General features: G+C 40.6%; 1 protein-coding gene across 19 annotated transcripts in view; it reads left to right on the top strand.

Moving 5' to 3' along the window:
- The window catches only part of EPB41L2 (erythrocyte membrane protein band 4.1 like 2), a 285,231-nt gene that overhangs the window by 95,063 nt on the left and 162,389 nt on the right, over positions 1–27,779 (top strand). For 17 of the 19 annotated variants that reach the window (XM_075924159.1, XM_075924162.1, XM_075924170.1 and 14 more), the window contains 2 exons: positions 21,487–21,968; positions 22,872–23,084. In XM_075924159.1, the coding sequence (XP_075780274.1) occupies positions 21,501–21,968; positions 22,872–23,084 (681 nt within the window). In that variant the 5' untranslated portion in view covers positions 21,487–21,500. Of the gene's footprint in view, positions 1–6,123; positions 6,362–21,486; positions 21,969–22,871; positions 23,085–27,779 lie in introns of those variants that run through there. The other 2 variants (XM_075924160.1, XM_075924161.1) reach the window with 2 other exon arrangements.

The raw sequence follows: 27,779 nt of genomic DNA, 5'->3' as shown, positions 1-27,779 counted from the left end.
TTTTTGTAACATCTCTTTCCATTTGATCCCCAAGTTGTGATTTTTTTTTTGGAAGAGGCATTTCAGACAATTTCTGTGTGTCTCTTCAAGAAGCTGTGCTGTAAATTATTTCATTTTTTCAAATTAACCTACAGTTCAATAAGAAATTGTAGGTATTGCTATCAAGAGACACACTTGCTGAGGGGTAAGGGGGCAATGACAAAAGGATTGGCTTCTTATGTTGTAGTTTAACTGTTCTTTCTTCTTTTTGCCCAAAAAATGGACAGACACCCTCTTTCCCCAACCTCAAAACCTGTAGCTTCTTTAGAATGGTACTGGAACATGCCTTGCAGCTTTGTTTTGCCCCAGAACAACAGCGCAGCAAACAGGAGTTAATTATTAGAGATATAGTTAGTAGGGTTTAGAATGATCAGGAGTACTGCATGATCAATTTCTTATTAGGTGCAAAGTGTGTGGCTCTCTCAAGGCATCTAGATACTTACATGTAGTGCTGGAAATGAGTTAATAATTACTGAATGTGTAAGTACTAGTAACATGGAGAAAGAAAGGCTGAGGCCCAACAGGCCACAGTTAGGTTGCTAGGTAAGAGACCTCCATAGTAGCATTCAGTGTAATGCTTCCAGTTCCACATGCAAGGCCAGAAAGAGTATGTGCACACTGTAGTTAAAAACGTGATGCTGGCCTTTGCCAACTAACTTGGGTTCATGGGGCTTGGTCTAAGTGGCTGTTTAATCGCAGTGTAGACTCTGGGACTGAGCCTGAATGTCTACATTAAAATTAAAAAGCCCCTTGTTCTGAGCCTTACAAGCCTGTGTCAGATGGCACACACTGAGAGTTTGTAATTGTAGTGAAGACATATCCAAAGAGAAGCATAAGTGCAGAAAGTCAATGTGGATGAAATGATGGTTTAGGGAGGAGGGATTTAGGTTTAATAGGAACTGGGGGAGTGGAAGATGTGGTTTGAGACACAAAATGTTGAGACAAAAATGCATCCTTTAAAATCTGAAAGTTAAACTCTAATGAGAAAATAGAAAGGAGAATAAAGTCTGGTAAGTCAAGTGTAAAAGTATAAGAAAACAGGCCACAAAAGAATTTGAAGAGCAACTAGTGAAAGAAAAAGAACACCTAATTACTTCAGAAGCATGTACTCTGCCAAAAAGTCAGCCACTGGACAATTGAAGTGCTTAAGGAAACTCAAGAAAGACAAAATGGAGGTTTTGGAACAAATTGTTAAATTAACAGTAATAAATCACCAGGACCAGATGCTATTCACCCAAGAGTTCTGAAGGAACTCAAATAAGGATTTGCAGAACTAACAACTGTGGTATGTAACCTATCTCTTTAATTCAGCCTCTGTATCAGATGACTGGAAGGAAGCAAGTAACACCATTTTTTAAAAGAAGGTTCCAGAGGTGATCCTGACAACAATTATAGGCTGGTAAAACCTAACTTCAGTAGCAGGAAAATTGGTTGAACCTATAGTAAAGAACAGAATTACCAGCCCGACAGAGAAACATGCTATATTGGGGTGAAGCCAATGTGACTTTTGTAAAGGGAAATGACACTTAACTCCTTCAAAAAAATTCAAATAGATTATTGAGGAAGCATGTTGTGTACTTGGACTTTCAAAAAGCTTTTGGTGAGGTGACACCACTAAGGTACAATTTGTCTCTTAATTTCTGCATGTGTCCTTTCATCAGTACATATAATATTCTCAGGCAGAGACTGTCTTTACAAGACACAGTCAACAGAGGGCTTGGCTCTTCAGTTTATCATATATGGTTAGTTTTAATACCATTGTCCCTGAGACTCTGCTTCTACTAGAAGATTTCTAAATGTTTCCTGTTGCATTACCAATTATTCAACTCCACCAGTGGTAAACCCATTTCTAGCTTTTTAGACGTTTCGTGTAACCCAACTTATAGTAGATTTAGGGATTCAAGTGGCTAAAATAGTGGCAGACCTTTGTGCCTTGACAACTTGAGTGCTCCATCCATTGTCACTATCAGTGGAATTGCAGTGATAGAAAGCATTTAGAAAAATGATGTTGTATGCAAAGACTTTTGGCTTTGTCTACACTTGTAAGTTTTAATGTGGCAGCATGATCGGTGTACCAGCACAGGGAGAGAGCTTTCACAGCACTGTAGGTAAATCACCTAAATGGGGACAGCTGGGAGGCTGTTTACACTGGTGTATCACAGCATTGTAACTTGCTGTGGTGTGAGGGGGTGTTTTTTCACACCCTTGAGCAAAAAAGTTACAGTGCAGTAAAGTGGCAGAGTAAACAAGCCCTTTGTTGTCAGCCCTGCAGAACTAACTGCAATGTTCAATAGAGTTCCATGGGATCTGAGAAATTTTTGTTGATATTCTGTTTGTCTGTGAAGTTCAACTCCTTTGTGGTTTTATGTAGCTGACTTTTCAAATAAGACTTTTAATAAGTTTCAACAGCTTGCTTCCTCAAAATAGTTGCTTGACCATGAATTTCTTGTGTTGCTTTGGTGCCTGACTCATGACTTTTGAAAACTTAGGTTTGGAATTTGGATATTGTCTCTGGTCCCACAGAGACAATGAATCTATGCTTTCCAAAGAATGGTGATATTTTATGTACTCCCAAATACATAGTTAAAGAATGCAGCAAATATTAAAAGTATGAGACAAACAGTGGAGAAGAACTTTGGCCTACATGGAACAGGATCTTTCATTTGCTATGCATTATGGAAGCAAGCAATTAGTGAACCAGTCCTTTTCTCTTTATAGACTTGTACTGGAATAGCAATTAAGTTGGACATTGTATAGGGCCTAAAATAAAGATGTAAAAATTACCATCCCGGTCACAGAAAAATTACAAGAGAAACACCAGACTTACTGATTCATGAGACAAAGGAGGTTAGGACAATGGCAAGGGAGACATGATTAGAGGTGGGTTGTGTACACTAGTGACTTTTTCAGGAACATTATATGCAATTTGCTGTCTGCCAAGCCATTCTTCTGGTTAATTGATACTTGTGCCGTAGAAGGTATTGCTTCCCTGAATGTGAGACATGTATATCATTCTTCAGATATCTTAAGTATCTTAATCAGTGAAAAAAGCATCTGGAATTTATCTGGAGAATCCAGAAGAATATCACTATATAGGCAGTCCCCGGGTTACGTACAAGATAGGGACTGTAGGTTTGTTCTTAAGTTGAATCTGTATGTAAGTCGGAACTGGCATCCAGATTCAGCCGCTGCTGAAACTGACTAGCGCCTGACTACAGGAAGCCCGAGGCAGAGTTGCTCTGCCCCGGGCTTCCTGGAATCAGCCGCTGATCAGTTTCAACAGGCTGATTCTGGACGCCAGTTCTTACATACAGATTCAACTTAAGAACCCCAGGCGTCCCCAAGTCAGCTGCTGCTGAAACTGATCAGCGGCTGATTCCAGGAAGCTCGGGGCAGAGCAACTCTGCCTCGGGCTTCCTGTAGTCAGCGCTGGTCAGTTTCAGCAGCTGCTGACTTGGGGACGCCTGGGGCAGAGCAGCTGGGGTGCTGCCGGGTTAGTCCAGTAGCGCCCAGAGCGGCGCTGCGGGACCGACCGGCAGCGCCCCAGCTGCTGTACCACAGGCATCCGGAGCAAAGGGGGCAGCGGGACAGCCCAGACGTGCCGCGGCTGTCCTGCTGCCTGCGTGTTCCACGGCTTTGCTCCCTGTCTCCTTGGTCTGCTGGTCTCCAGCAGACCAGGGAGACAGGGAGCAAAGCCGCGGAGCACGCGGGCAGCCCAGATGCGCTGCGGCTGTTCCGCTGCCGGCATCCTCAGAGGCTAAGGATCCACGTAACTCGGGGACTGCCTGTATAGCTAGTAGTTTTGTGCCAGTGCCACCACTGTGAATTTTGGATTGAGGTCATGGCAATGAATGAAGTATTTTCAAAATTTTAGAATACAACTCTTTCCTTTAAAGGAACATCAGAGTTCTTTAAAATGTGTTTGAGGAATGTTTGCTGTTGTCACAGAACATACTTAAGATTACTGAAACTTGAACAATTTGAGGGAAAAACCATTTCTGTATTTCACTTGTTTTGTGCATTTGACAGAATTTTTTTTTGATAGTTCTCCATTCAGAGTCAGCTTTTATTGGTGGGTGGAGTTAGGCATATGTGTGGATTTTTCATACAGCAAGAGAGAAGAAAAAATTAATCTAAAAAAATAACCCTTGCTCCTAAAGAAAAGTGATTGTAAAACCACAAATATGGACAGGAGCAGCTGTAGGACATACAACTACTCAACTTTATTTTTTTTAAATATTTGATTTCAATATTATATTTCAAATTGACTATGTAATTTTTACATTTTTGAATCTGGGTATCAGAATACATGATTTTTCTTTGCTTTTATGGGCATGTACAGCATAGCCCCAGAGCTGTTTAAAAATTGTTCTGTCCAGTAAACTTTTGCGTCTATTATTTTCTCATACTTTATTCAGATTAAACAGTTATTCCTTTTTCACAATGGTGTCTGATGGCTGTTCAATAATTTGAGAAAGTACTAGAAACCCCAAGACAGGTGTTTACTGAGAATGTGTCCAAAAATTAGCTCTGAAGTAGTACAGAACTTAGTCTTGATATATTGATGAAAATAAATTACTTTTGATGGTTGGATCCCCTTACAAAAAGAATTTACAGTATCCTGCTTGTTGGAATCTAACATGGTCATCATCATACCAAAAGCAAAAGAAGAAAATTAGTCATTTCCTTATTCCCTCTAACCTTGAACTCTGGAGTTGCCTTTATTTCCTTATTTTTCAGGCTCCTGTACATGTCCTCTACTCATGAAATAGTAATTGGCGTATATAGCTTATTGATAATAGCCAGGCTTGGATGAATTAGATTTTTATTGGTAAATGTTGATTTCACTATACCACACACAAACTGTAAAAATATTTCCATCAGTAGCACAGTTGAAATTTACCGATAGAGAAAGCAAGAGACACGATACTTGAGAACTTACTAGAATTTAATTTAAAGATACTTGAGTTGTATATTTTGACATGTTAAGCTTGTATTTAACAGTTATAAATCTCTAACTTTTTTGACTCTCAGCTAATGTCATTTAATTATTTTCTGACCCTTCCCCATCATGTCCCTCAAATATGAAAATTTAAATAAATAAAAGTGAAATGTTTAAAATCTATAACTTTGCACAGAAGACAGCTGTGTGCATTTGTGTTCATACACTATATAGAAGAGAAAAAGTTATTTGACAGAACATATCAATGTTTATTTTAATTATAAAAATGTAATTCTGCTAAGAAAAAGAATGATGAAATAATACTTGGTTGGCATTTCAGGTGAACTTCATAGTACCGTATTTGAGTTTCTCAGTTTAAATTATGAATAAATTATTTTTCAAGTCTGTGCTATAAAAGGCCGTGGTAGTAACCATGCTCATAACTTCATTTAGGGCAGTAAAATGTGAAAGAAGCGCAAAGTTATCTTTAGCTCTTTTTATTAAGTTAGCTAAAGATGCCAAAAATTAACTTGATTTTATAATAAACTGTTAATATAGGGTAGCTTCGGAAGAGGAAAGTCCTAGATTTTAAAAAAAAGGTTCTTATTGCAAACTGTAGAAGTAATGAAGAAATCACCATAAAATCATAAAAGAAAAGCTCAGACCTGATCAGGACTTTGTTTAGGTTTCTATAATCAGAATCAGAAGTGAAATGTTTCCCTGTTGTTCCAGCTGGATTGTATGTACAACATTGTATGTACAACTGTTGCATAAACAGAGCCAAAGTGTGTGTGTGTGTGTGTGTGTGTGTGTGTGTGTGTGTTTGTTTGTTTTTTTAAGGGGAAGGAGTTGCTCAAAAGATAGAATAGATAGTTGTATTCTAGCTTTTTTTGTGTTTGTCTTTGTCGCTTCTATGAGGGCTTAATTTGTAGAGCCAGAAATCCACCCTAAAACAAACAAAAGTCTTCTACTGGCACAGAGTTCTTCTTTGAAAAGATTCTGTAAGGATTTTCCCACACAAATTGTTCATCTCTTGGTTTGTTGGACAGATAACAGGAAAACTGAGTTGCTGTTTGACCCATGTATGTTTTCTGGCTGCTGGAATGAAATGAGTTGGAACTGCAGCCTGGTTTTCCACTGAGCATGTCCATCTCCAACAATGTCAGGGTTTGGGTGGGGTCATTCTTGTTCATTAAGCTTTTCAAACAGACTGTTGGATTTTCATCAGCTGGCTGCATTTATTTAATGGCAAAAATCTACGGACAACTGGCTTGATGTACAGAATAAAAATTACATCTGTATGTATTTTGGGGGAAATAATTCTTAATTTATCCTATAGATTTTAAGTTGCTGCACTTGAGATTTGCACTACAACATCAGGTACTTGATAGCTTATAAACAAATTGCAAAGTACATTCCCATTGTCTCTGGCAAGGGAATTAGCATGGGCGGCATTGTTTTCAGACTATTGGAAAGATGTATATTTGCTTACATTTTGTGTCAGAAGGATATTCTGATCAGGAGCCAGGATTTAGAAGAGAATGGCACCTGGTAATGTATAATATTTGAAAGGTACCTTTGTTTTACAGTCCGAACTTTCTTTTTAAAATGCATGGGTTTTAATAATTGATTTGTTTAACCATAGGGTTGCTTTGAAGACAAATCAGTTTCTTTTTAAGATGCTGTTTTAATTTAAATGCATTTGCTCCACAGTTTCAAATTATAATAAAATACATATTTTATAGTATATTCACAACTTCAGCAAACAAAATCCATTCAAGAATATAAGTTTCAAGAAATTTCATTTTTTTTAACATAATGGCTCTTGGTAATGCCTCCTTAAATAATACAGCATACTTGAAAAGAGAAAATTAACACCTTTATGCACCTTAATATGAAAGCATAACTAAACTAATATAGAATGTGTTCATATATCTAGTTTTTTTTAATGTGTCTAAATAATGCCTACGTTCATATTTGCAGATTGTTTTGACTTTATAATGAGGTAACATTACTTTCTTAAGTAACTTTTTACAGTTAACTTGCAGAGAATTAGCTGTGTTGTTGTAGCATCCTATTTCGATTGCAGCAATTCCTTTCCAGTTTTATTCAGAAGCAGCCTTTTGTGCAAAATACAGCATTTTTACTGCCACCTGGGCTTTTAAGTATTTGTTGTCTTTACCTTAATCTTCAGCATTGCTGTAGTAATGACATTTAAATATCCGTGCTAGAGGAACAGAGCTGCTGTTCTTCTTTTCCTCCCTTACCTTTTTCTATAGGGAATTGTCAGCTCAAATGAGTGATGACTCTTGTGTTTTGGAAAATGTAAAAAGTGATGTTGTGCCTGCCAGTTTAATAAATAAGCAGGGAATTCAGATTTACAGAATTAATGTTCTATACATGTTTCCAAAGACCATTAAAGTGATATATTATTAATGTATTGGAAATGGAGGTGGATTATTGACTGTGGGGAAAAATTCTTTGTACCTCAGAACATTCAGCTGGTTGATGGTCAGCAAACAGTTAAGTATAATAACAAAAGATAATGAATACTGTAATCAGTGATTTTTACCATCTGGAAAGGACTGATGCCTAGAAGTACTATTCCTCAAAAGCAATACATCTGGATTAATTTGCCAAGCTGTGTGCCATATCTGGTTTTGGAACAGTGGTTCTGTTGGAAATACTATTTTTATAGAGACAGTGCCATATCTGGCGCTATGTAAATATCTTTCCCCCCTTTTTTTTCTGTTTAAAGCAAAATGGCATGTAACAATAGTAATAGAGAGGTCTTACTTTTGTCATACTATTTATGTGATTACGTCTTTGCCTGGGGAAATCATTACTGCAATGAGTTTGGTCGGTGGAATGTGCTACTAAATGTTAGCTCTGTCAGCACCATCTGCTGACCAAATTATGGTGGGACAGTGACCACTTGTTTGATCTGCTTACATGTTTTCTTAGTTTGAGGTGTACTCACAACTTAGCATGAAAAGGTGAAAAGCAGAACGATAGGCTAATCAGTTTACAAGTGTTTAGAAATTACATTTTCATCTTGTCAAAATCTTGTTTGAGTTGTCCAAACACTTCAGCCATCACAGAAGACTCTGCTACAGCAAAGTTTTAAAACAAACCAAATGTTGTTGATTTGTTTCCATGTTGTGGATCCCTGTGGTATTTGTGCACATCTTTGCTGTAGAGGAGGAGGACTTGACAGAATGAGATCAGTTCAGATTCTAAATCTGGTAGGATTGTCATAGCAAGGGAAGCTGATTGTTCCGACAAGATTTTGTCATATAACTGTTTTTCAAACTAACAACAGTTGAGTCTACTCCCTATTTATTCTGTGTACCTTGACTAGGATTTAGTATGGTTGTGTTGGCAAAAGCCCAAACAGTGCTTATTACCAGCTTTGATGAATAAATATTTAGATTTGGGTTTCTTGGTATACATAATTAGCTGTCCTGTTTATTTGAATAGTTGTTGATGTAAATAGCACAGTTATCTAGTTTGAGAAGTACTTGATATAGGTGTTGTAACTAAAATTTTTGTTTTTAAATTTCACTTAGAATTATCATGCTAAGGCTGAAATACAGTCTCTTTAAGAATGAACAGGGGAAAAAAAGATAACCAAATTGTTAAAATGATTATTGGAACCAGTGCAAATGCAGTACAGGGAGCTAAATTTTTGAAGATTATATATCCTGTCTAATTTGGATTAATTTTAGAGCTATTGCTGAGAAACAAACCAGTAATAGTAAACTGATAGCCATACAATTAAGATATAAAGTGCAACTGGCTGACTTCAGTTGTACTGGATAAATCTAATTTGCAGGGTTTTTTCTTGGCTTGTATCTAAGGGATCGTGAAACGGGAAACCACGCCCATTTTGTTAATAATGTGTTTCCCAAGGGTTTGAAAAGCCTCTGATTATTTTCTTTCACAACTGAAGAGTGAATTTGGATTTCTCATCCACTTAGTTTGCTAACAAGACGATCAGAATGCTATAAATTGATATACTTTTTTTGTGTATGGATCTGTGTTGATATCTGCAACTGTGTGGTTAGCAGATGGTCTGCACTAATGAAGGGTGTGCAAACAAACAGTTTTCTGCTTCCAAAATTTTTTTAATTTGATAATCATAGAAGAAATAATAGAAAATGCTTTATTTTTTTCATTATAAAAAGATAAACTGAGTGCTCACAGATGAGCATTTAAAACCTAAAGGACATATGATCATGCTTCAATTACTCCTCCTGTGAATCTGGCCAGTAATCAAATACAAAAATGCCCTGTGCAAAGCAAAACAGTGTATAAAATATTTCAAAGTATTTTATTGATTAGTCTGCAGCATTATCTCATGCTGTTGACAATTTGTCATTTAAACCATTGAATCAGAACAGCATTTTGTAAACTAATGCGAGTTTCAATTATTCATTCAATAGGAAACTGACTTAATTACAAACAAAACAAAAACAAATTGTATTTTATTCTCTTGTCTAACAAATGCTTAGTCTTCAAAGATCAAGCATGAAAACAATGCTGCTTCATTTACCTTGTGCCTTTGAAGACAAATTACTGATTCTTCTATCCATTTGAAATTGAATGATCATATGCTAGGCAAAAGAATTTAAATAATATGTTGCACAGGTCATTTAGGTTGCTTTTGTTTGGCTTATTGGCTTTAGGACAATAAACCTTGATTTTACATAGTATAGAAGTCACTAGTTTCCTGTTAGCTATATTAGTAATTAAGATACTTCAGATTCTTGATCATTCTTGTCATGTGTTCTCAAAAACATTTCTAAGAACTGGCTCCAATATTTTATTATTATTTATATTACTGTAGTGCTTGGAAGCCACAGTCCTGGGTTAGGACCCCATTGTGCTCAGTGATGCACAAAACAAAAAGGCATATCCTAAAGAGCTTACAATTTACTAGGACTCCCTGCTCACTACTCTTGCCAACCCCCCTTTGTCTGGGGGTAGGTGTCTGGCTGGGGGGATAGGGTGCAGGAGTGGGCTGGGGATGTGGGGTCTCGGTGGAAGGGGTAAGTGAGGGGTCTTAGGGTGCAGGCTGTCGACCCAAGAGGGGGTGTGAGGGAGCTGGGGATGCAGGGAGGGGAGAGGCTGCATGGCTTCTGCCTCCCCCAGAGCACCATGGAGGGGGGAGGCCGTGCTGCATCCCAGGAGCTCCATGAGTGAAGGGGCAGGGAGTGTGGGCACGTGATGAGTGAGGGGGCTGGCGGTGCGGAGTCTTGGCCAGAGGTTGGGGGTGTGGGGAGGAGGAGGCTGTTGGGGAGCCTGTGTGTTTCCCCTATACCTATGGCAGGAGGCTGCAGCTAAGGGTGGATGAGATGTGGGACACAGAGTGACATGCTGAAATATATATAGATATATATCTAAGAGAGAGAGAAAGAAAGAGAGAGAGATAAATAAATAAAAGTAGTAATTCTCTTTGAGTTCTTGAATAATATATAAGATTGTTCCCATCAATGAAACTGCCAGGACTTTTTTTTTTCATGTTGCCTTTAAAGTAAGTAGGCTTCCCTTGTTGCAGAAATGAAAGAATGAGATCTGTGCCATAGGCCAATTATCTGTTCCTAATGTAAGGCAGTTTCCTCTCTTAAACTATTGTGGACAAACAGGTCTCCGGCTTGTAAGGTAATCCCTTGTCACTGTCACTACTTTTCATGTGCTATTCTTGAGAGTTACTTTGAGAAGGCTAGTCAGACTAAGAATTTGCTTTCTCTGCAATATACCAATACAACAATGACCAGAATGAACAGCACTAATATAACCAGAGTATTAGATTTTACTGTGTTTTGTACTGAACGGTATGAGTCCCAATGGGTAATAGTTGTTCATGATTCTGTGAATAGTCAAACCTGATATGAAACTTGCGTATCCTAAATGATCGAGAGCAAGGGAATTTTTTTAATTAGCTGAACTTGACTCTTGAGTAGAATAATTAAGTGGTCATAAATATGAGAGTGATACAAAATATCTTATCTAAGTTAAAGAAATAATTTTCACTTCATCCAACTCTGATTCAGTTGTGTTTCAGGACAAATCTCATGACTACTTTATTTACAATTACATGCCCTTCAATAACTTTTCTGCTGGGGAAATTACCATTCCTTCTTCGGATACTAATTTTTCTGTAATATATTTAAAGATTGCGTATTCTTTACAATGGTTTGCAATGTGGATATCTTCTTGTTTTCCATTTGCAGTCCATTATGATGGCTGCTTAGACTGGTGAAGCATAAATCTAATTGCATAGATCTTTTAAGTCAAGCAAGCTCTTTATCCTGTTTCTGCCTTCAGTGAATGAAAGAAAATCTGTGCATACCCCATTATGAACTAACTAAATAAGTTTCCAAAGGAGGCTTATCTACAAATCATCCCATTTAACTGCCCTCAGACTATTCTTCTATTCTGCAAATGACTGGAAGACTTTCTCCATTCAAGATAATCTTATCTGAAAAAGTGGGTTTTGCCCATGAAAACTCATGATACTACAGTAAACTTCTGATAATCCATCACCTTTAGGACCCAGGGAGTGCCGGATTATCAGATATGCCGGACTATAGGAAGGGGGGGGGGGCTAGGAGGGGTCTGGGGTAGAGTGGGGAGGATGTGCCCCTTGGCGCTGCGGGACCAACCCGGCAGCACCCCAGCTGCTCTGCCTCAGACTTCCCGAAGTCAGCCGCTGCTGAAACTGACCAGCGGCTGACTCCAGGAAGCCCGGGGCACAGCATGCTCTGCCCCGGGCTTCCGGAGTCAGCTGCTAGTCAGTTTCAGCAGCAGCTAACTTGGGGAAGTCTGGGGCAGAGCAGCTGGGGTGCTGCCGGGTTGGTCTTGCAGTGCCGAGGGACAACACTACGGGACCAACCCGGCAGCACCCCAGCTGCTCTGCCCCCGTCTTCCCCGAGTGAGCCGCTGGTCAGTTTCAGCAGCGGTGGAATCAGGGAAACCGGGGGCAGAGCAGCTCCAATTTTCCAGCTGCCCGAAGCACTTCTGGGTTCCAGATGGTTCCGGACCAGTGGATGCCGGACCACTGGATTTTTACTGGATATATGTATGCTTTTGTTAGTCTCTAAGGTAACACAAGACTATGCATTGTTTTTAAAGTTACAGATTAACGCAGCTACCCCTCTGAGGCTTTTTTTTAAAATCCATCTTCAGTCATTATCATTTTATCTTGCATATGCTTCCAGGGTTTGTCTTCAGGATCATGGTCATAATAATATTGGCTTTAGGGAAGAAAGAAAACCACTTCTTCCTTTTTCAGAATTTTTTTCCAGTCAGGATTCTGTGCAGAGAGAAGGCAGCAGCAAAAACCCAGCAATACAGTTTCTGAAGCACCTTGGATTCAGCACATAGATACATAATGCCAGGAGAGGCAGTTATAAGCTTGGACTAAAGATGAATGTTATTAGGTACAAGGTTTCATCTCAGAAAAATGTTAACAGAAGAGGAACATGGTCATAATGAAAAAACACGTCACAGAAACAAACATCTAATTTTTATTGGAACCCATTGGGAATTCTGATGTCATATGCAGGAATTTTTTTACAGTTTATAATTCATATGATACCTCTCCAGTAACCCTGAGTATCCTCGCACAGCTTACTCTTTATCATCCATTAGTAGAACTCTAGCTCCAATTATGCATTCTCTAATCCCGTGGTCACCAACCAGTAGATCGTAAGCTTACCGGTAGATCTCAGGGGCTCTAAGAGTAGCTCTTGAGCCCTCTCTGAACTGCGCACCTGCTCAGTACATTTACATTAGATTTCCTCATTTGAGGAGCAGCTACTCACCGAGCAACAACACAGGTGAGTAGCTGCGAGGAATGGTGGGAGCTGGGAGGTCGGGAGGGCTGAAACACCACAGCCAGCTGACTGTGGCTTTCACAGCTGGAACTAGGCGCAGCCTCCCTGGGCTGAGCGCAGGGCAGCCAGGCTGGAGGGAAGAGAAGCAGCTGCCTGGCCAGCTGTCCATGGCGCTCAGCCAGGGTGCACCACACTCCACGTGGGCTGGCGCAGAGGAGAAGCTGCCTGGCCTGCTGGCTGTGGAGTTCAGCCCAGAGGAGGCTGAACCACTCTCCAGCTGATTGGGCGGCTTCCCCTCTGCTCCTGCCCACGTGGAGCTTGGTGGCACCCTGACTGAGCACCATGGCGAGCTGGCCGGGCATCCGCTTTTCTTCACTCCAGCCCAGCTGCCCTACGGTCAATCCGGAGGGAGCGCGGGTCAGAGGCTTCCCTCCGTGGCCGGTGTAGGGAACTCTCTTCCCCCAACCTTGTTCCCTCTCCTCTGCCCCAAACTTGTCCCCCGCCCTCCTGGCCCCCTGTTCCCTCTCCCTTGCCCCCCCGACCCCGCTGCAGAAACCTGCCCCCCCCGCAGAAACCAGTTCCTTCTGGCACCCTGTCTCCTACTACAGAAACCGGTCCCCCTGCTCCCCTCTGCAGAAACCTGTCCCCCCAGCACCCTGTCTCCTGCTGCAGAAACCTGTCCTTCTGGCACCCTGCCCCCTCTCCCCTGCCCCCACTAGCACCCTGTTCCTTGCTCCAGAACCCACTAGCACTCCTCCCCAGTACTGTGTCCCCTGCTCCCAAATGACTTTTCTATGGGTCAGTGACCCCTGACTCAAGGCAGGTTCCCTGCCATTCTCATAAATAAAGACAATGCAGAAACTTTTTGTGTTGAACATAGTATTCTATTTAAAAATGAAGCCTGGCCAACAAACCCCCATTGGGGCCAAGCCCCCATCTGGCCACAACCACTCCTGCATTCCCCCTTCCCCAGACCCTAGATCTGAGCCTATCAAACACTGGAACCTCATGCCCTCAGCCCCTCACATACCCCAACCCAAATTCTTGCACCCTCCCATCCGCAAGCCTGTGGCTTCTTAGTATCCCAACACTTCCCAGCCTGGAGCCTCCTCCCTGAGCCAGTGTCCCCTTCTTCACCTCCTCCTGCATTCAGATTTCCTCCCAGAGCTTGCACCTCTCACCCCTTCCCACACCCAAATCCCTCATTCCCACCCCAGAGCCTACACATCCTGTCTCAACACAGCAAGGGTTCAGCTAGACTGCAGGATTTTTTCAGGATTCTGGAGATATCCCAGAAAAACTCTTCTGCATCCAGGGTTGCGTTTGTTCTTCCGCCTTTTTAGTGGAAGAGCAAACAGGCTCTTTTGGTCACCCCAATATTCCTCTTTCTACAAGGAATAAGGTGGCTTCCAAAAGAAGGGGTTTTTTTTCTGACATTTGGTCCAGTGTAGACAGGCCAAATGTTGGAAAAACCTCTTCCTACAGAATAATAATAATAAAAAAGCAGCAGTATAAGGATTGGGGATAGCAAGTGATGGAGAGGAGGAGAATAGAGAGGACAGGGCTTCAAGGAAGGGGCAGGGCGGTAGATCTTGACTTGGTCTGTCATTTAAAAAGTGATCTTGGGTGTAAAAAGGATGGAGACCACTGCTCTAATCCTTCAAATGGTAGATTTTTATTATGAAGGGATCTTCCCCACTGAGTTGAGGGAATGGCTACCAGAAGAGGAGCGTAGTATCCACTAGTTGGAAACTGATTCATTGAGGTCTCACAACACTATTTCTTCCATAGTTACCATACCTGTTCTGGTCACAACACATAGGGTCTGATAGGGTTTTCATAGTAACAAGGAAGAACATGATCATGCCTACCCCTACGCTTGTTGTGGTTGTTAATATCTCTAGCTGCACTTCCCATTAACTAGGAAATGATCACTTTTTGTCAGAAGTCAGAGTAATTCTTGTCTCCAAAAATATTTCACTCAACATAAGTCAGCTCAGGGAGCTGGTGATCTACCGCTTTCTATCCGGAAACAATAATAAAATGCCTGTGTATATTGAGACCTAGAATGTAAGATGGTAATGCCCTTTTGCAGAGATGGCAAGGTCCTTTCAATAAATCTTTCCACCTTTTCTACTGCTCTTCCACAGAAGATAGGAATAAGAGAGCGTTAGTGATGCCGTTCATGCCTTTCTGGCGGAAGAGGCTCAGGTCCTCAGGCCTGATTACCCCTGTTATTGGATCTTCAGATGCCTCTATTTGCTTGAGGAGTTCTGCAGTAGCAGGACCGTTTTCCCCCATCTGGGATCACACAAGTTATAATGAAAGCTTGGATTATTGCTCTCTTGCTGCCAGTGGTGGTCATCTCCTGTACATTGAAATTCATGTGATTATAAACACATCTTAGTCATTAATCCCCTGTGTGAAAGCTCATGACCCAGTCATGCTGAGTTCAGGTGCATAACAGCTAGTAAGATCCATGCTCTGAGCAGAAGACAATAACAGCCTCCAAGAACTTTTGTTTTCTATACCAATATTTACTTCTTAGCAAGCTGGAATATGAATCTACTGCATGCTCGCCTGCTGCACATTATACTGTCTGTGTAGACTTTGCTCATGCACATTGATGGTTTGTTAATGAGCTTTGATCTAGTCCTCTATTGGCCACGTCCAGCTGGGCGGGTAGTCTACAGCAGGCTAGCACGATGTATATTCACACCCAGCTTGCTGTGAACTAGCTATTGGTGTTAACAAAACCCTTATAATGGTAGGGAGGAGGATGCAGTGTGTGTATGTGTAATTAAATATATTATTTTAAATGTGATAATTATAACAATAAATATGTGAAAATGTCCTCTTTGAAAATGCCATTTTGAAATTGACTTAATTTGTATTTCATAAAACTAGGCTACTGTTTCTTACCTAATCAGTTTCAATTGGCACTGCCACAGCTAACGCCAAAAGTTGCAATTTGACTAGACAGCATTCAATCAGGTTTTCTTTGTCATGCAGATATTTCTGGATTGTTTCCTAGAAAAGACCATTTCCAGCTCAGGATGCAGTGTTGTGATGGATACATGCACGCAAGAGAAGTAAAACAAGTGTGCAGTATAGACATACCCGTACTATTTCGGAATAAACTATTCCAGAAGAAATACTCCGAAATAGCTTATTTCAAAATAGCACGTGTATACTACAGGGAAGCCTCAAAATTAGTCCAAGGCAGGCTTCCCTTATGTGGACGTGCTACCTTGATTTAGAGCCCCAGGAGGCACTGAGGAGTAATTACTTTGAATGGCCCTGGGGAAGAGCTATTTCAAAATAGCAGCAGTGAAGCATCCACACTAGTGGTGTTCTGAAATAGCTGTTTCAGAATGGGCATTATTCCTCGTAGAATGAGGTTTACAGAATTTGGAATGTCACCTGTTGTTCCAAATTTATTTCAAAATAACAAAATTGCTGTACAGGCAGTCCCCGACTTACGCGGATCCGACTTATGGCGGATCCGCACTTACGAACGGGGCTTTCTCGCCCCGGAGCTCGCAGGCAGCGGTCCGCCACCTCGACCTCCGGGGCAAGAAAAGCTGCTCCCGGTGCCCCTGGTCTGCTGGGGACTGTCTCCAGCAGACCAGGAACACCGGGAGCAAAGCCGCAGCCGTGGCGGGTTCCCACGCTTCTGAGGCTTTGCTCTGGCAAAGCCTCAGAGGCGTGGGGACCCGCCGCCGCTGCGGCTTTGCTCGCAGTATCCCTGGTCTGCTGGAGATGGTCCCCAGCAGACCAGGGACACCAGGAGCAAAGCCACAGCGGCAGCGGGTCCCGCGCCAGAGCAAAGCCTCAGAGGCACGGCACCCCGCCGCTGAGGCTTTGCTCCCCGTGTCCCTGGTCTGCTGGGGGGGGGGGGGGGCGCAGCTAGTGTGCCCCCCCCAGCAGACCAGGCTTTTGTTGTGGACCCTGGGGCAGAGCAGCTGGGGCGCTGCCGGTTGGTCCCGCAGCGCCACTCTGGGCACTACTGGACCAACCCAGCAGCACCCCAGCTGCTCTGCCCCAGGCGTCCTGAAGTCAGCTGCTGCTGAAACTGACCAGCGCTGCCCCGGGCTTCCTGGAATCAGCCGCTGATCAGTTTCAGCAGCAGCTGACTTGGGGACTTAGGGTTCTTAAGTTGAATCTGTATGTAAGTCAGAACTGGCGGTCAGTTTCAGCAGCGGCTGAATCTGGACGCCAGTTCCGACTTACATACAGATTCAACTTAAGAACAAACCTACAGTCCCTATCTTGCACGTAACCCGGGGACTGCCTGTATAGATGCTCGCATTGTTCTTTCGGAATATTAGCCATTATTCTGAAATAATACTGCGGTGTAGATGCACCCTAATTTAGTACAGGTTGTACCTCCATAAACCAGTGGGACCACAGATATCTCTGGACCAGAGAACATCAGGGCTGGGAGTCTGTGGCAGCTCCAGTTGTCTGCCTCAGGGCTGGGGCTTGACAGGAGGAGGGCTGGGAGCCAGCTGTGGGCTGGCTGGATTCAGCTGCTCAGCTGGCCAGAGGAGGGGGCTCATTGGACTGGAAGTGAAGCCACTGGTGGTGAGAGTCATTGGGCTCGGAGACCAGTGGCAGGGGACCTCACCTAATTTGACAAATTCCCTTGTTTGGAACTGGTCAGGTCCTGAGGATGCTGGACCAGGGAGGGTCCAACCTGCAATTTCATGTAAAAATAGAAGTAACTCGCAAAATGTAATTTGATTTTTAGCAACTTAAATGATTGTCAGTCTTGGGAAGTGTAAACATGTACATATCAGAAACAAAACAATAATTGTTACAACAGTGAACTTTTGTTTGAAGATATTACAGAGTAATGTAATCAATAGACCTCTCTTGTTAAGTGTTACCACACGTTACAGAATAAACATAATTACAATACTGATGACATTATTTTTAGTAAAAACTTAAACAATTAATAGGCTAGTAGCATCTTAAAGACTAACAAAACATGTAGATGGTATCGTGAGCTTTTGTGGGCACAACCCACTTCTTCAGATGACTTGAAGTGAGTTGCGCCCACAAAAGCTCATTATACCATCTACATGTTTTGTTAGGCCTTAAGGTGCTACTAGTCTATTTGTTGTTTTCTAAGTTTTTCTTGTTACAGACTAACTTGGCTACCCCTCTGAAACATCATTTCAAGTGATTTTTATTGAATTTAAATATCTGATTATCCATATTTCACAGACCAGGCGTGTGTGTCAGTTGTTAATATTAAAAAAAGAATGCTTATTATATTTTGCTACTGAATGTATTTTTAATATTAGCTATATGGTTACCATTTATTCAAGTATTTAATTGTCCTCAGTCACTTTTGCTGGGTATGTCATCAGTGTTAGTTTTTTCATAGAAAGTTCACTTTTTAAAAACTGTTCTTTTTTCATTGGACTATTTTTCTGTTTCTAGTGAGAGGTAGCTTAGCAGGTGAGAAATGAAATTAATTTCCTTTTGTGTAACCATTTCTGCTAGGAAGCCCTAAGAGTATAACCAAATAGACATTTAGTAGTAAATATTCAGTAATTGGTGATTGTTTCCTAACTGATCAAATGCCATAGATTCTATTAAAGTTTTTTCTGTATGAATCAGGTTTTTTTTAAGAAAGTTGAAAAACCTAATGCGTAATTGATAGTACTGATATCACAAGAGAATGGGCCAATTAAAATTAGTTTTGATCTAAAAAATGTTTAGAAAAATTTCTTTACTGAGTAGCTGGCCAACCATATGTATTCCATGGCTCTCCTGGTCTTTGAAGCTCTCTGGTTTATTATTTGAGTTACAAATTGCATTATTTGCAATGGATGTCATTGATGAGGGAAGAGAATTTATTTTATCTTCGGTTTTCTATTCCAAGTCTGGCGAGTAAGAGTTTTTTTAAATCTAATTTTAATTTTAACCTAGCATTGTTTACACTGCCACAGTTTTCTTGTTTAGTAAAAACCAAAATGCCCATTACTGATTTGTGTGTGGGCCGGTAATATTGAAAATACCATTGAATATTTGAAAAGTATAGTCCACCCTGTGTAATGGGTTCATACAAATTATTCACACTCACACTCAATATTTCTTTCCTTATTGCATATGAATTCTAACTACATCATCTGTATTCCTGTCAAAGGTTTATCTGGAATGATTGCAGAAAGATTTTGAAATAAGAAAGATGTACAGTATTTCAAATATCCATTTTTGACTGTGGATGTTCTTCCCAACCAGAAAGTTGCATGCTTCCACCAACACTCCTGATCTATTTCTATTTGCTGAAGTAGTGGTTTGATATTTAAATTATAAACCTCTTCTAGGTTGATTGAGATTTGAATTTCCAGATTTTATATAGAATATATTGCTTATTTTTATCCAAATGTTATCCAGAGGAATGATTTCTCAGAAGGTGGTAAATGTACAGCTAGCATTGGCATAATTTACTTTAAATCCAGATATTTCCTGAAATCATTGGTTTACTTAGAAACTAGTTTTAGGGAAATATTTGGACAGTCCATATTTTTCATTACGAAATAAATTTTGCATTCATCCTGAAATTAGACATTTATGTAAAAGCAGCATTCAGTGTCAATATAAATCTATTAAGCATGGCAAAAGTTCTTTCCTTTCTTTTTATAACAGCTGGGGAAAATAACAAGTATCAAATGGAGTATTTTAAGTGTGAGCTTAAATCAAAATTCTTTCTTCTGTGACAGGGGGGCCAAATATTATCAGCTGACATTTTTGTAAGTTGTTACTACAGTATCTTATTCCGGGAGGTGTCTTTTGATTATATTGTTTCAATTTGGATGGCAGTGGAGGATCACCGGGGGAAGGGGGAAAGGAAATCTCATCTCCAAGCATACAGTGCTTTGACTAATCTCCATTGTCTTGTTGCTGGTCATGTCTGGTTGCTCGGCATGACTGTAATGATGAGTAGTTGATTTTAAATTGAGCCCTGTGTATCCATAGAGCCTCTCAGTAAAAATGAGTTAACAATGCTGCCTTCGGATAGCCAAGTACCAACAGTGGCTGTCTCCATTTGGCTCATAACCTCTTAGGTGGATGCATCTCTCATTTGTTATCCATATCTTTGTCATCTCAGTCTGGTTTATTGTGTTCATTCCATTAGTGGTCGGGCATGAAGTCCATTTGGAAACTTTAGCTACTGCAGAAAGTGGCAGTTCATTTAGCCGTGCTCCCTGTCAGGACTAAAATACCGTAACTTATTATCATATTCACTGGTTTTCAGTTAGTTTCTGACTAAAATTTAAGATGGCATGTTTGATTTTAAAATTGCTCAATTAATTAATGAACTAATTAATGTGGAGACTGCTACTCTTATTGCATCGTTTAGCATTTGTGGAGATCAGTAGGAGCCTTGAATTAATAGTCTTTTATTTTTAAACAAGAAGCTGTTCAGGTCGTGCAGTTTTTCGTTGGGATGCCCTGCTGACATCAGCAGCTGGAATGAATTCTATTGCATTCTGAAAACCCTCCAGGCTGCCTAGCTATGCCAGTACTTTCTCCTATGCTTTTAAAAAGGGGTTGGCTTGAGTAAACGTGTATTAAATGTATCCTGTGCTGGTGCTTTCTTATATAAACTTGTGATTCAGTGACCAGACTTGATTTGAGGTCTGTTGAAGGCATTTTACATTGCCTCTATGTATTTTAAAAAACAATAGCCCATAAAAGTTTCAGGCACTATTAAATACAGATGTACTTCACTTTCTTTGCTCCTACTTTCAAGTTGCTTTAGGGAATCAGGGTTTTTTGTTGTTGTTTTTTTAATTTGCATTCTGCTGAATTAATGAGAAACAAAAATTTACGAAACTTGCCTGTCCATTAATAGCTGGTTAGTATGCAGCTGTCAAGCACATGGGCTTGATTGCTAGCATTCTGCATGTGCCTGCCTTTGTACAAGTAATTTAATTTATTTCTGACAAGGAGACCATGTAGCTCTTGCAATTAAAATAGGCTTTAATATTTTCATTTAAAGTTAATTAGAATTCTGGTTATGAATAGTGTTGGGATTGGAAACGTACTCCTGATAAACACACAGGAAGGGGAAGAACTTTACATTTGAATAATTTTCCCTACACTAGTTTGAAATGCACAAAAATGGTTTAAGCACCTTTTCCTACTGATGTCAATGAGGCCAGGATGCCCATGAATAGCTTGGATTTTCAAACAAGTCAAATTTTTCCTGAAATATGAGCCCCATTAAACTGCTTGAAAAGAGTGAAAGTAATTTAATGAACAATCTCTTATCTTTAATATCTCTTCAACATTAAGAACACTGTATTGTAGTAAGTGTATTTCAGCGTTTCTTTTAGGAACCATGGAGAATTCCTGCAACTTTTCCAAGAGGCAGGCAGTGGAACATTGAAACCTAATCAATCCCTTTAGTATAAACATCTTTGAAAATTCCTGATGTCCAATATGGCAATAGATTTTTGGTTTTTTTCTTTTTTTATTTTTGGTTGAAGATCTTCTATAGGATGGATTAAACCAGCTCTTTAATCCTGTTAAATTGATCTATAGTGCCTTAATTTTATATCATTCCTATAATTGTGTTGAGAGGCAAAATGTATTATGTTGAAACAATGCTTAATTTATATATATATTTTTTTGCATTGCTAGCATAACCTGTGACCATGACGACTGAAGTTGGCCCAGAGACTGAAGTAAAGAAGGAATCTGAGCAGCTGGAGGCAGATGCAGCTAAGAACAAACAAGACGAAGCTACAGAGAATCAGGAAAATCAAAAGTCTGAAAAGACAGTCTCTGAAGAGGCACAAGGTTCTCCTTCTCCAGCACTAGGTACCCAAAGCAGCCCAAGTAGTCAGAAGAAGGAAAAAGAGCCGTCTGAAGGCAAAGGAATATCTCGCTTTATCCCCCCATGGCTTAAAAAACAAAAATCATATAGCTTGGTGGAGCCCAAAGACGAAGCCAAGAAAAAACCTGTAGAGGAAGGAGAGACAGTGGAGGAGAGGGAATGTCAACTTCCAGGGGAAGTGGTTCAGCCAAAAGGAAGTGTGGAAGAAGCAACAATTGAGAGTGAACGGGAGGCTAAAGCAGAAGACAAGGAGGAGAAGCATTCTGTGAGCAGTGCTGAAACACAGGTCTGTGTGGAAAGTTAATAAAAAAGATAGCGGCTAGTCAGTGGGCTAGATTTATGGCTTCATAACTCCTCTGAAGTCCATGTCATATATTAAAATTGTATCAGGGATTCATATGTCTCACTGTACTTTTGTACAGTATTTCTGCTTTGGGACTTTAGTGATTCCGAGAGTATGTCTGCACAATGCAAAAAAAAAAAAAAAAAAAAAAAGAGTTTGAGTCCAGTTCTTCAGACATGGGGCTGTGGCGGTTGCATGATGATACCCTGGCTCAGAATAGAGTCAAAGATCCAATGGGCACATACTATTCTTAGCATGTCAATACAAACCCAGTGAGCCCAAGGCTGAGCTCGGCTCTGAATCTCACTTCCTTGTTTTGTTTTTCTGTGTAGACATAACCCTTTGTGACTGAAACAACTAGGGATGTTAAAATGAGAGTTGTTTGTAAACTTGTAGCCACTGAATTTTTCAGCAGTTAAACGTTTACACGTGGGAGGGGCAGGAGACAGCTCCATGGGAGCCACCTGCTTCCCCCCCTCCCGCATTGCTGCCTCTAGATCAGAGGCAGAAGCGCACGCACGCGCGTGTGTGTGTGGGGGCAGGCGAGGAGGAAGGGGAGAGCGGGCAATTCCATGGGAGCCAGCTTAAAAGCATTTTCCCTTCCCTCCCTGGTGTTTAAATGTGTAACTACTGAAAAATTTGGGGTGGGGAGGTGGCTCTGCAGGAGCACCTGCTCCCGTCTGCCCAGGAGCCATTGATTTCTCTCCCTCTCTTCCCCCCCTCCCCAACCTTAATGGATAGTTATTAAAAGTAACTTAGTACTCATGTACAGAAAAGAAGAATTTTCTTTCAACTTTATTCTGAAAGGTTTGGACTTGCTATTGTATTAAACTGTCTTTCTTACAGCCTGCAAAAGAAGATAATAAAGAGATTGAAGTAGAGAAAGTTGCCGATGAGCAAGAAGAAAAACAAAAAGCAGAAGAAAATAGAGAGACTAAGGAGGTACAGACAGCTGAAATCAATATGGAGAAAGTTCCTCAGAAAGCTCCTAAGAAGATTAAAACTGTGCAGTGCAAAGTGATGCTCCTGGATGGCACCGAATTCAGCTGTGACATAGAGGTGAGGCAGCAGGTCTTGTATAAAGAGATCTTTCTCTGTCGAAAGGCAGCAATGAGTACAGTATGCTTTCATTGCAATGTGAGTTAACGAATGCATGTTTGTTTTTAGTAATTGGAATGAGTTCATTATAGTGTCACATTCACAACGCTGCAGTTAAGGGTCCGTTAATATTTCCATTTTAAACCACTATCTTCAAGACTTTTCAGTTAAGCCATAAAAAAGTACTCTGAGCAGAAATTTCACAAATATGATATAAATTCAGCGCATCAGCAGCATTCTTAGGGTAAATTGATCTCTTTTGGCAATTGAACCTTCTCCTTCCCAAAGAGAGAACATTTTCCTCAAGGCACTATCTTTCGTTATTTGTAACAAAAACAGTACTTTGTTTTAAAAGAAGTGTTTGAGTTTAGACTTTCTGGTTTGACTTAATTTGATTTTAGAATTATTCCATGGGTGTAATGAAGAACTCAAGACAGTGTATAACTAGTTCAACTCTGTGATTTAATACATGTCACTACTGATTTAATTTTTATATTTGTGCCAAATTTTTGCACCCTTTGCCTCATGCTTTATTTTTTTGTATCTTAAATCTTTGATGTAGATTTTTTTTTTACAAATATTATGCTTATTTCCATATTTAAAATTGGCCTTAAGAAACTGAAAAAAAGGAAAAATAGATGCTCAAATACTTGAACATTCTTTTGCATATTAACTGCCAGGTCAAGTAAAAATGGTGTCTGCATTACATATAGCAGAAATCAATTTAGATTTAGATTTGTAATCAAATGTACATTTATATTACATAAAATTTAAATGGGATTCTAGCCTTGAGGAGTTACGTTCTTAATAAAAGTCAGACCACAGTGGGAATTGAATAAACAGTTTTTCACCACAAGCTTACATGGCTTTAATCCTGGGTGAAATAGGAGTAGGGTGTGTGCTTATGTGGATTTTTTTTTCACATGCTGCTTTATATTTTGGAATAGTAAATATTAAAATGTTTCTAAGCCTTATGCAATCTTAAGGCATTTCTCAGTTTATACTCTTTCCACAAAACTTAGTTCTCCTTCGAGCAGTTTCCCTGTGGGTGTCCCACTCATATGTCAGTTAGTCTAGGTTAGGAATGAAAAATGTGGTGTATATACGTATAGTAGATGCATGTTTCAGAAAAGTGCACAACTGATTTGCTGTTCTTTGAGTTAGTTGCTCATGTCCATTGCACTGTAGATGTGTACGCACTTCAGTGTGTAGTTATCAATTTTTTCCCTATAGTCATACTCATGGTAGCAGCACAAGTACTCTGTGCTTCCTCGTGCATGCCCAAAGCTATCCCAGTCCCCTCAGTCCCTTTCTACTGCCCTTAATGGTTCTTAGAGATCCCTTTTCTTGCTTTTGCAAGTCTTTTCATCTGGCATGTAAATAGTGTCTTTTAGTTTCCGAAGAATTAGTGTAGTTTAGTTAATGTAGCTTATAAAATAGATCTTATTTGTTTATATACATAAAATGTATGTACTGGTTGTGGGTGTCAGATGTGCACTACTTTTGGGTCTTAGGCATTATCTTTCCAGAAGAGTGGCTTATCAGGAACCTTTACCCCAGGCACGGGGTTCATGATGTGCTGCTCACCACTGCTTGGGTTCCCCAACTAGACTCCAGCTGCTGGCCTGACTGGGACCCCAGGGGAAGGAGGAGGTGTGGGAGTGAAGAGTGGAAACTTTAGCTCGGTTCCAGCACCCTTGGTTGTGAGGTATTAAATTAAATCAGGGAAATGGTACGTTGGCGTTGACTGACAGTCCAACAGCCATGAATTGGGTCAGTCGTCACGAGTGGTCTGTCAGCCCAGATATGGCATGGACCATTTTTCATCTCTGGGAAGCTATGCAAATGGACCTGTTTGCAGTAAAAGGCAGCAGAAAGTGTCACTAGTTCTGCTATTGGGCAGGCCACAGTCCAGGTTAATTGATGGACAGTTTTCTGCGGCTGTGGTCAAAGTATCTCATGTATATTTTTCCATATATCTCTTCTGTCCAGAGGTTTAAGCAAGATCCAGAATGACAAGGCCCATTTTACACTGATTTCTTCAGTATGGTCTGGTGAACACTGATTTTCAGAGCTCTTAGGACTATCAGTCGGTCTCCGTCACTCCTGCTTCATTCAGACTTGATATCACAAACTCAGTCCGAGCTTCAGGCTGTTCACCTGAAGTCTTCATGGTTAACATTGGTGGAGAAGTTCAGAATGTTCTGTTGAATAGAAGAAAATTATCGGCTAGACCTACTTATCTGGCTAAACAGGAGATTTTCCATTTGGTCCTAACTAAAGAGGATACCCCAGTCTTCATTTCTGTTCCATGTGTGCTGAATTATCTTCTGTCCCTGAAACATGAAAAATTGTCACTTAGCTCAATCACAGTACACTTAGCAGCTATATTGGCATTCATAAGCACATAAGAATGGCCGTACTGGGTCAGACCAAAGGTCCATCTAGCCCAGTATCCTGTCTGCCGACAGTGGCCAGCACCAGGTGCCCCGGAGAGTGTGGACCGAAGACAATGATCAAGCAATTTGTCTCCTGCCATCCCTCTCCAGCCTCTGACAAACAGAGGCCAAGGACACCATTTTATCCCCTGGCTAATAGCCTTTTATGGACCTAACCTCCATGAAATTATCTAGCTTCTCTTTAAACTCTGTTATAGTCCTAGCCTTCACAGCCTCCTCTGGCAAGGAGTTCCACAGGCTGACTACACACTGTGTGAAGAAGAACTTTCTTTTATTAGTTTTAAACCTGCTACCCATTAATTTCATTTGGGGTCCTCCACTTCTTCTATTATGGGAACTAATAAATAACTTTTCTTTATCGGCCCTCTCCACACTACTCATGATTTTATATACCTCTATCATATCCCCCCTCAGTCTCCTCTTTTCTAAACTGAAAAGTCCCAGTCGCTTTAACCTCTCTTCACATGGGACCTGTTCCAAACCCCTAATCATTTTAGTTGCCCTTTTCTGAACCCTTTTCAAGGCCAAAATATCTTTTTTGAGGTGAGGACACCACATCTGTACACAGTATTCAAGATGTGGGCGTACCATAGTTTTATACAGGGGCAGTAAGATATCCTGTGTCTTATTTTCTATCCCTTTCTTAATAATTCCTAGCATCCTATTTGCCTTTTTGATCGCCGCTGCACTCTGTGTGGAAGTTTTCAGAGAACTGTCCTCGATAACTCCAAGATCTCTTTCCTGACTTGTCATAGCCAAATTAGCCCCCATCATACTGTATGTATAGTTGGGGTTATTTTTCCCGATGTGCATTACTTTCCACTTATCCACATTAAATTTCATTTGCCATTTTGTTGCCCAATCACTCAGTTTGGTGAGATCTTCTTGGAGTCCCTCACTGTCTGCTTCTGTCTTGACTATCCTGAACAGTTTGGTATCATCTGCAAACTTTACTACCTCACTGCTTACCCCTTTCTCCAGATCCTTTATGAATAAGTTGAAAAGGATTGGTCCCAGGACTGACCCTTGGGGGACACTACTAGTTACCCCTCTCCATTCTGAAAATTTACCATTTATTCCTACCCTTTGTTTCCTGTCTTTTAACCAGTTCTCAATCCAAGAAAGGACCTTCCCTCTTATCCCATGGCCATGTAATTTACACAAGAGCCTTTGGTGAGGGACCTTGTCAAAGGCTTTCTGAAAATCTTATATATACTATATCTACTGGATCCCCCTTGTCTGCATGTTTGTTAACCCCTTCAAAGAACTCTAATAGATTAGTAAGACAGGATTTCCCTTTACAGAAACCATATTGACTTTTGTCCAACAAATTATGTTCTTCTACATGCTTCACGATTTTATTCTTTACTATTGTTTCGACTAATTTGCCAGGTACTGAAGTTAGACTTACCGGTCTGTAATTGCCCGGATTACCTCTAGAGCCCTTTTTAAATATTGGTGTCACGTTGGCTACCTTCCAGTCATTAGGTACGGAAGCCGATTTAAGGGATAGGTTACAAACCACAGATAATAGCTCAGCAATTTCCCATTTGAGTTCTTTTAGAACCCTTGGATGAATGCCATCCGGTCCCGGAAATTTGTTGACATTAAGTTTTTCTATTTGCTCCAAAACCTCCTCTAATGACACTTCAATCCGGGACAGTTCCTCAGATTCATCACCCACAAAGGACGGTACAGATTTGGGAATCTCCCCAACGTCCTCAGCCATGAAGACCAAAGCAAAGAAATAATTTAGTTTCTCCGCAATGGCTTTATCGTCCTTGATTACTCCTTTTATAGCTGGATCATCTAGGGGGCCCACTGGTTTTTTAGCAGGCTTCCTGTTTCTAATGTACTTAAAAAACATTTTGTTATTTCTTTTTGAGTTTTTGGCTAGCTGTTCCTCAAAATCTTTTTTTACTTTTCTTATTACATTTTTACCCTTGATTTGACAGTGCTTATAGAATCATAGAATCATAGGACTGGAAGGGACCTCGAGAGGTCATCGAGACCAGCCCCCCGCCCTCAAGGCAGGACCAAGCTCCATCTACACCATCCCTGACAGATGTCTATCTAACCTGTTCTTAAATATCTCCAGAGAGGGAGATTCCACCACCTCCCTTGGCAATTTATTCCAATATTTGACCACCCTGACAGTTAGGAATTTTTTCCTAATGTCCAATCTAAACCTCCCTTG

Source organism: Pelodiscus sinensis, chromosome 3, assembly GCF_049634645.1.
Source record: "Pelodiscus sinensis isolate JC-2024 chromosome 3, ASM4963464v1, whole genome shotgun sequence".
Taxonomy (NCBI): Eukaryota; Metazoa; Chordata; order Testudines; family Trionychidae; genus Pelodiscus; species Pelodiscus sinensis.
This window is presented reverse-complemented; position numbering and strand designations above follow the sequence as displayed.